Source organism: Pecten maximus, chromosome 4 (assembly GCF_902652985.1).
Source record: "Pecten maximus chromosome 4, xPecMax1.1, whole genome shotgun sequence".
NCBI lineage: Eukaryota > Metazoa > Mollusca > Bivalvia > Pectinida > Pectinidae > Pecten > Pecten maximus.
The window spans coordinates 7,498,530-7,507,944 of record NC_047018.1 but is presented as its reverse complement, the minus strand read 5'-3'; the positions used below and the strand labels follow the sequence as shown (position 1 = coordinate 7,507,944).

At 33.0% G+C, this 9,415-nt stretch overlaps 1 protein-coding gene across 2 annotated transcripts in view; it reads right to left on the bottom strand.

Moving 5' to 3' along the window:
* Positions 1-1,762: 1,762 nt before the first annotated feature.
* LOC117325105 overlaps positions 1,763-9,415 on the bottom strand; it is an 18,545-nt gene continuing 10,892 nt past the window's right edge. The window contains exons 10-16 of one of the 2 annotated variants that reach the window (XM_033881049.1): positions 7,942-8,156; positions 7,473-7,567; positions 7,178-7,277; positions 6,610-6,668; positions 4,756-4,834; positions 4,030-4,095; positions 1,763-3,381 (exon numbers count right to left, since the gene is read on the bottom strand). In XM_033881049.1, coding sequence (XP_033736940.1) covers positions 3,328-3,381; positions 4,030-4,095; positions 4,756-4,834; positions 6,610-6,668; positions 7,178-7,277; positions 7,473-7,567; positions 7,942-8,156 — 668 coding nt within the window. In that variant the 3' untranslated portion in view covers positions 1,763-3,327. The remainder of the gene's footprint in view (positions 3,382-4,029; positions 4,096-4,755; positions 4,835-6,609; positions 6,669-7,177; positions 7,278-7,472; positions 7,568-7,941; positions 8,157-9,415) is intronic. The other variant, XM_033881050.1, reaches the window with a different exon arrangement.

The following is a 9,415-nucleotide window of genomic DNA, read 5'->3' as shown; positions in this document are numbered from 1 at the left end:
TGTTATTACAGCCATAGATCGTCACTATAATACAAATCTGTACATGTTATTACAGCCATAGATCGTCACTGTAATACAAATATGTACATGTTATTACAGCCATAGATCGTCACTGTAATAAAAATCTGTACATGTTATTACAGCCATAGATCGTCACTATAATACAAATCTGTACATGTTATTACAGCCATAGATTGTTTCTTTTTTGAAATGTTAATGTATGATGTCAACATGCCGTAAGAGAGATTAAATTAAATCATCAGAGTGAGGGCAAAGATGTGAAAATATTTACAAGACTGGTTGAGTAAAGGAGAAAATATAGGCCTACTTTTGACCAGTTTTGGTTTAAGACAGTGAAATGACAGATATCTTACAGATAAGCAACAAGCAAGCTGTGAGATATGCTTGGAAATGGGAGTCTAGAAACGAATTAAATCAACATTGTGTACAGTGGAGTGGCACTATTGAGACAGAATGAACTTTTTGGTAAGTATAGCCTTGCTAGGGGAACCTGTATCAGAATATGATAAAACTGGGATGACAACCACTTTTCTTTGATTAGCATTCAGTGGAGCAAATTGAATTGCACAAAGCATATCAATTATTAGATACAGGACACTGTGCTCTTCTGCTCTGACAACCTTTTCAGTTCATGTAAAAAACTTTTCATTTGATGCCCAGTGATATGGAAGGAAAATATAGACCAAAGTTACAACTACTGATGGAGGAAAATAACAGAGTTTTGACAGAAGCAGATGGCTGTGGGCCATGTGAACGTGTTATGGTCACACTTTTCATCACTATTATTCCCTTCGTGTAATACTATGTTAGGAGTGTTCTATGCCTGTTGATATATGCCTGGTGGTTCTGTTATGTACCTTGGCCTGGATTCGACCTTGGTATGGCAGGTGCAGCTGTTGTTGATGAAGCAGGAGACATGTACCCTTCTGGAACACCTGGTCATATCTTTTCCCCTTATACTTTTAATTTTTCATTGAATTTACATTATCATCTGCATGTCAGTTCTCTCAGTTTTTTCCCCCTCCTTTTTTTTTTTTAGAACTTTTTGTTTCACTTGTACATCACAATTGTAACTTTCACAATTTTCATATGAAAGAATAAATTTTCATTTAATATTAATAAAACAAATTTGCCTCTTCCTCATTTTTGCCATTTTTTGCCGTTACCGTAACTACTTTCATATCTAATGTTATTCAAATAAATGAGTACAAAGGTAACAGCTAACAAAATATTTTATTAACTTAAAAAACATAACATTTAACAGTTGCCAATATAAATTTGCCTCTTTAATGACGGCAAATAATTATACTGAATGAATTGTTATCATTTTACAAGCAATACAGATCGAATTGAATCATGTGACAAAATATTGTTACATGCACAACATGATATTTCTAAGACATTCCGTATATGAAAACCCCAATCACTAAGAAAACCAGTACAGTGTATAAATTAATCTTTTACATTTGACACAAATAATATGATTACCTGTTTAAACAAGAGATCCCACATGGATCTTGGCATCCACTTTATTGGTATATACAGACTGCTCTTTCTGGAAACAAGTACCGTAATACAATAACGAATTCCTCAAGATCAAAGATGGCCAGCTGTCAATCATCCCCTCCCTCCCAAATTAGACTCAGAATTCTATATGTACACCTATGACACAAAGGTGAACCAACGTGAAAAGTTTTAAACCATTAATTTTTTTTTTAGAGAACTGGTAATAACAAAATTCTTTCCAATTAAAAATGGTTGCCTGTTGGCGGTTTTTGTTTTTTTCTTTTAATCAATCTCCAAATAAATCATGCAGAGCTCCATGGTAAACAAAGTTGAGAAAGATCCATTGAGTACTTTCTGAGAAACTAGGCAACAAACTTCCAACCTGTCAAAATTCAAAATGGATGCCTATCTGCACATTGGTTTCGGATCAGTCTCAAATTTCAATATGCACAAGAAAGAACCATGTGGAACTTATATATCAAATTTGAGAAAGATCCATACTGTACTTTCTGTGAAATTGCAGAAATAAACTTCAATTGTTAAACATTTAAAGTGGCCATCTGTCAACTATTTTTTCCGATCATTCTCAAATTGAACATGCACAATTAACGACACAGAGGAATCTACATATAAAATTTGTGTTTAACGACAGACAGACATTCCACAGACCACAGACAAAAGGCGATTTGAATAGACCAACATCAATTTATCTTTTTTTTGCAAGGAATTCATTCCACATACAATTAACTTAATTATCATTATTTATCCATTTTCAATTGAACAAGCATATGGGTATTGCTTAAGCAATACATGTTCCCTACCAACCCCTGCTAAAGATAGTAACAGTGATTTCTAACTTGTCGTCAAAATCATTATGGTCCTGTATTATTGTGTGAAGTTTGATCAAAATCCCTCAAAGAATGAAGCTATATTCTAGAGTGCAGACAAACTTTGGTGTTACGTACATACCTACATCATACATATATGGGTACATACGAAACAGATCGAGAGGAAACCTATAGAACCTGTGGTTTCACCAGTAAAGGACTACTAGTAGGGGACTATAAGTACATCCTATCATTACTAAACTAAACATGTTTTGATGTTGACCCTCTCTTTAATATAGGAATTAATATTCAATTTAATATTGCCAAACAAAAAAGAGTTACTCTACATTATAGAATATCACAATTTACTAAAAAAGATTGAATTCAGGCAAAGATATAATGACCAAGAAATTTTAAAACTATACATATACTTTGTCAGTATATTAATCCGTTAATGAATATAATAATAATGTTTATTGATAAAAAAACAACAACACTTATCTAATATACAATAATGGCTACATCAAACATTCACAAAATGCATCTTTATAGAAACATAAACTATGGTACAAACTGGTATTGTAACAACCAATAGTAAATAAAGATCATTTAGCAACTATGGTACAAACTGGTATTGTAACAACCAATAGTAAATAAAGATCATTTAGCTACAAAAATGATAGCAATAAAGCACCAAGAAAATTGATTATAATCATTTAACTGGATAAAATCATGTGCCCCTCACTTCATATCATTATTTTTTCACAACCTTGTCTCCGTAGAACTCATATATTTGATATATCTTCAAAACAATGTCACATTTTTGACAACAATCAATAGTACATTTTGAAAATGTGTCAACTTTCTATAAGTTGCTGAGTGAATAACTCATGGTTATGACAAATGTAGACTGAGAAATCAGGTAACTCAACAACTACAGTACTGTAATAAGTATAACAGTGTGTTTCACATTCTAGCCAATCATTGAGTGAAGGCTTCTCCTTACAGTTGTCAGTTCATGTCTTTGCTGAAAAGTAAACACATTAATCAATATCAGGTTATCAAACATGAGGCCCAGATGGGTCTTTATCGCTCATCTAGTTCTACAGCAACTTTGAAGTTGATTTAGGTCAGTTCTGGAGATACTATGCTGATTATCACTTAATTCAAATATTAGAGTAGGCTAAGTTTATATATTTGACTCATTACCGTGAAGGAAGGTCAAGGTCATTCATTTGAGCAAACTTGGTAGCTTTTCATCCATGCATGCTACAAGCCAAATATCAAGTCCCTAGGGCCTGTCGGTTATTGAGAAGTCATTTAAAGCAACAAGTTAACCCTGGATGGGCAGACGATGGACGCTGCACCACAGTATAAGCTCACTTGCCCCTTGGGCAGGTGAGCTAATAATTTTTATTTTTTTTTGTTTTTTTTTGTTGTTGTCACATTTCATATGTTTATTACATATAATACATAATATAATGTTATACTTAAATTTGGTATAATAACAAATAAGGTGAGCTAATAATGGTCTTCAGAAATAATCTGTTCATCAAAGATAAAATGATGCAAATTGTATTTACTGCTTATTCTTAATTTGCAACTATTCCAGATAAATGTATGGCTAAAGTAATAATATTATGATCAAGTTAAAATACAGTATCATCTAACTTACTGCATCTGCAAGCAGTTTCTTTTCCATGGTTGTCAAGTCTTTCTCCATGGAATTTTTGAATGTTTTCTGAAATTACATATAACGATATGGAGTTTAAAGTGATAAGTTATTTGAGTAACAGAATAACATTTTAGATAACAAACTGTTATAAACTGCATGCTACAGTACAGGCTCAAAATCAAGACTCTGAAAGTCTTGCTTAATAATAACTCATTTAAGATTTTTAGCGTATTTGACCCCGTGTAACCTTGAAAGAAGGACAAGGCCATTCATGTGAACAATCTTGATAACCCTACACCCTAGCATGCTATAGTTTTTGACCCCTGTAACCTTGAATGTAGGTCATGGTCATTCAATTTAACAATCTTGATAACCCTTTACCCCATTATGCTATAGGCCAAATATCAGGTATCTAGGCTTCTTGGCTAGTGAGAAGAAGTTATTTTATAGATCTAAGCATATTTCACCCAAGTAATCTTGAGTGAAGGTCAGGGTCATTCATTTGAACAACCTTGATAGCACTTCATTCCAGCATGCTATAGGGCAAATACCATGTCTCTAGTTCTCTTGGTTATTTAGAAGTTGAAATGTAAATTGTTTATGAATGGACGATGCACAACGGACAAGGCATGACGGATGATGACCAAAAGGCAATTAGAATAGGTCACTTGAGACATCGTCTCAGATGACCTAAATACCCACCACATAATTTCGAATAATCATTACCTGTTGGTTAGATTCATACTGGTCCATATGACACATGCTTGCCATAAAGTCCATCTGCATTTTTTTCAAGTTTTCCAGTCTAGAATAAAGAAAATTGGACATTACAAATTAGAACTGTTCTATTAAGGCTAAAACTTCATACACAACACAATACACTAATGTACAAGTACTGCTTATTTAAATTACCCAAGTGCTTTAAGGGGATCAATATTTTGAAGTTATTAATACAGTATTTTTATGTCAATTAGGACTACATGAAATTACACTTATCAGGTATTTAATGCAATGGAAGTTAATGTATGTTGTGCTTTTAATGGAAAAAAATCAATCTAGAAACAGGAAGTTTTATTAAAATCCATCTTATTTGATACAAAAGGAAACATGATGCTATACTCCTCTGGATTTCAGATACAGGTAAGATGTTTGCTGAATTCCATTAACATTGATGTTATTCTGAAGAGAGAATTTCAACCCGAGACCACAAAAACCTAAATAAAGCCCTCTGGATTCGGGTTTTAAACTTTTTAGAATGTCATGCTTTTTGGTAACCATGACAACTGAATAACAACTGGCAACTACCATATTATATGTCTTTCCCTCAAAACTCTTATAGATCTATATCAATTTTCATTATAATCAGACACTATCTCATTTATTCTCAACAAGAAGCCTCCATTATATTGTTTCCATAGTAACAGTTTTGGAAACAACAAAGGTGTTAAATTATAAGTTATAGGCTAAGTAATAACTTTGGAGTAAGTTTGAATAAATTGATCTAATGGGCTGATTAGTTGTGGACCTTTACACAAAAAGTGGCCCATGGGCCTTAACAGTCATCTGACTTTAAAGACCCTTCTACTTTATGTACATATCCAGTAGCAAGTATAGTGGTACCGTTGGCCATGGTAACCATCTTGGATTTCAGACCAACCCGAAAAAATAACACTTGGTCAGGACTATCTCAAGACCATTTCAGGTACATGTAAATTTCAGCTGGATCCTACTAATGGGACTTAAGAAATTTAAAATAGGTGTTGTTCAGGAAAAACCATGATTGCACAATCATTTGACAAATCATAGCTGCCATATATCAAAGATTTTACAATGCCTAAAAATAATAACACTTTCTTGGCTCCACTTCTTTAACATCCTTATCAACTTTTAGCTCAATTGCACCACTTGAACTTTAGAAGTTTAAAATGTGTTTTTCAAGATAGCTGCCATGACGGCAATCTTTGTTTTGAACTGACCCCAAAAATTACAACACTTGGCCAGGACCTTCTCAGGATCATTTCGGGCAAGTTTAAGCTGAATTCAACTTGAGAAGTTTGAAAACAGAGGGTGCACAACAACAGATGAAGCATGATGGCTATAGAATTTTTTTTTAAACAATGTGTATTGAGATAAGGCTAGAATGCCAATCAAAGTTTGCACAATAGTTTTCACAAGTTAAGGAACAGAACAGTTTTTTGGACATTTTTTCCCACTATGACAAATGGGCAGACACGCCAATCCAGTAACCCCTCTCCTTAACTTTGATTAACTTTGTTGTGGGGATTATAATTGAAATGGACAGATGCAACTCTTGAAAGTGCCTACAACTGGTTGGTGACATATTTTGACCTTAATTAATCAGGCCTTCATCAGGATACAGCTTACAAATGGAGGCCATCATTTCACCAGAAACTGAGCAAAAAATACTAAACACCTTGATAATACTGAACACCTTGTGACACATGGTGTTCAGTATTATTTGCTCAGTTTCTTGTGAAATTATGACCTCCATTTGATTGTGTGAAAATATAGTATGTTAATAGCGAATGTGTCAAACCCTTTGCATAATATCTTTCAAACCTTTTTTCTTGAGAAATTCTGCAGTTATTAATAGTCTGCATTTGCTGCTGGAAAAAGTCCTGAAATAAGATGTGATTTTGAAAAATTAATCCTGTAAAAAACTCATGTCAATAGCTTAATGTGTGGTTTAGGTCATGATTGAAAGGATGTCATGCCAGATGAACACAAGTATAGCAGGTCCTTTGTGAACATAGTAACAGTCAATAATTAAAAGCATTTTGTAGGGCATCCAAAATATGCAGAAGCACATTATTGCATAAATTCCATGTACACAATAAGTAGTTTTAACTACAGATATCCAATTATATTTGAAAAATGTTGTGTGTAGTAACAAAATAAATGCATGCATGTGTGTTGACTGGATTATGCAATATTGTGCTATTCACACAATATAGACAAGTTTGAGAATATTTTATAACTTGAATAATGCAATTCAATTTACTATCAATGCGAGATAACAATGAATTATCATCTGTTACAAAGAGAAAACTACTTATCAGGTTTCAACTGATCAGATCATGACATTTTCATCATAAACTAAATAAATAAGTTTTTTCTTCATAGTTACCAATGTCTTTGCTTCAGAATCTTCCAGAGTTCTGACATCATTTCCAAGTGCAGCCAACTCGGCCAGCAATTTTTTCTCAAACCTTTGCATTATGTTTGTCCTGTGGCATGGTCGAACAGTTATTTATTAGTTTGTAGGGAATGTCTTAAGATGTATTAATAACATTTTTACAAGCTTAATCTTAAAATTATGCTATTTTGCATTGCATTCTTAGTATCAAGCAAGTTTTTTTGAGATTAAGTATGCAGCTTATTCAATTTTAAAACAACCAATTTCATGAGCAAGTAAGCATTACCTTCTCTCTGTCCTGTCTGTTAAAATGTTTCTTAAATGCTTCTGGCTTGACTTCAGAGCTGTTTTTGCTAACACATCTAGACAGTGTTGTTTTGTCTTAAGGCAAAACAAAACAGTGATAAAAATAAATAATCATCAAAAAAAGCTATTAAAAAAAATCTACACACATAAAACTCTCAAAAATGGGGGGGGTGGGGGGGTTGTATCTATTACGCAAAGGACACTTATCCTTCTGAACTTCTGAAACATCAGGTTTTAGTTTCCTTGTATTACTTCTAGATCTTTGTGTAAATCTTCTGTTCATATCGTGCTCTTTGGATTCAATTTCAATTTTGAGTCATGTATTATTTATAAGATACAATGTGTTTGTATAATATGAAAGAACACCTTTAGTTAAGACTTTAATGCCATTTCTGTGTTGGGAGACTTGACAATGAGAATTATGTATCAAACAAAGCTACAGAATGTACCTGCATTTGCTTCTTGAAATCCATCCCAAAAGCTTTCACAATCATAGAAACACCATCATCTACACCAATACCTTCAAGGTGACTCATGGAATTACCAAACATCTCATTTGATGTTGTGTTATGACTGCTTGAATGTGATGAGGTGTTGTGTTTTGATGTACCATACAAATCTTCTTTGTCTTCATCATCACTACAGCCAGCAATTTCTGCAACAGCTGAATATTTTTTAACAAAAGGCAATATACTGGTAGTGTTTTTCTAGCTATCATCGAATTATATTTCATTTCAAAATGTATCAAGAAATACAAATCATTTTCCCCAGCTTGTGATGGAGTTGACAGATGACAGTTGGATTCTTTTTTAATACAGAAGTATGTGATGGAGTATGTAACACAAGTCAACTTTTGGCTGTTTATCCTGAAATTCACAAAAAAAAAAAAAAAAAAAAATCTTCTAAAAACTACTAAACTTCTAGATTGATTGTAAGTTATAGCAAACAAGTACATAAATAATGATGCTTAATGGAACATAAAATATAATTTTTACCATTAACCACTAATTCCCTGAATTCACACCAATATGACAATATTTATACAGCATATTACAGTATTTGTTTAAGCTTTTAGATTTATAATTGCATATTGGAAATTAAACAAGCAAACTGAGGATTGCTAAAGCAATATATATCCCCTATCCCTTTGACCAAACAGCCCTGAAACTTGTTGGAGATATGGTCCTTATATTTTTGGGAAGTTTGATAAAAACTCTTTAAGGAATGAAGACCCTTGAGTACTGACAAAGACTTTCTAAAAATAGGAACAGTGACCTTGACCAAACAACTCTGCAATTCAAAATTTGTTTGAGATATCATGGTCCTTTATAATTGTGTGAACTTGGATCAAAATCCCTCAAGGAATGCCATTGCTAGAGTTGCAACTGACAAGAATCTTCTAAAAATATTAAGTGACCTTGACCAACATTGACCAACAACCCTTAACCTTAAACTTGTATGAGATATTATTGTCCTTTGTAATTGTATTAAGTTTGATTTAAATCACACAAGGAATGAAAGCGCTAAAGTGCTGACAAGGATTTTCTAAAAATAGGAACAATGACCTTGACCATAACTCAACAATCCTGAAACTCGAACTTGTACGAGATATTATTGCTCTTTGTGGTTGTGTGAACTTTGATAAATATCCCTCAAGGAATGAAGAAGCTAGAGTTACTCAGTAGTAAACTTTCAACTTATAGCATGTATGAAGCTTTTATTAAGATTTTCACATACAGTTAACATTTTGTATCAAGCTTTTTTTTTTTCAAGCACATGCATGCAACTTCCAGAGCTGGCTACTTGCAAAATATCAAACTGCTAGGAATCTTAATCTTCCCTTAACCATAGAAAGCAGCTCTGAAAGTTGACCTTTGATCTCAAAGAACATTATTTAGAAAATTATTGTACATTGCTTTTCTT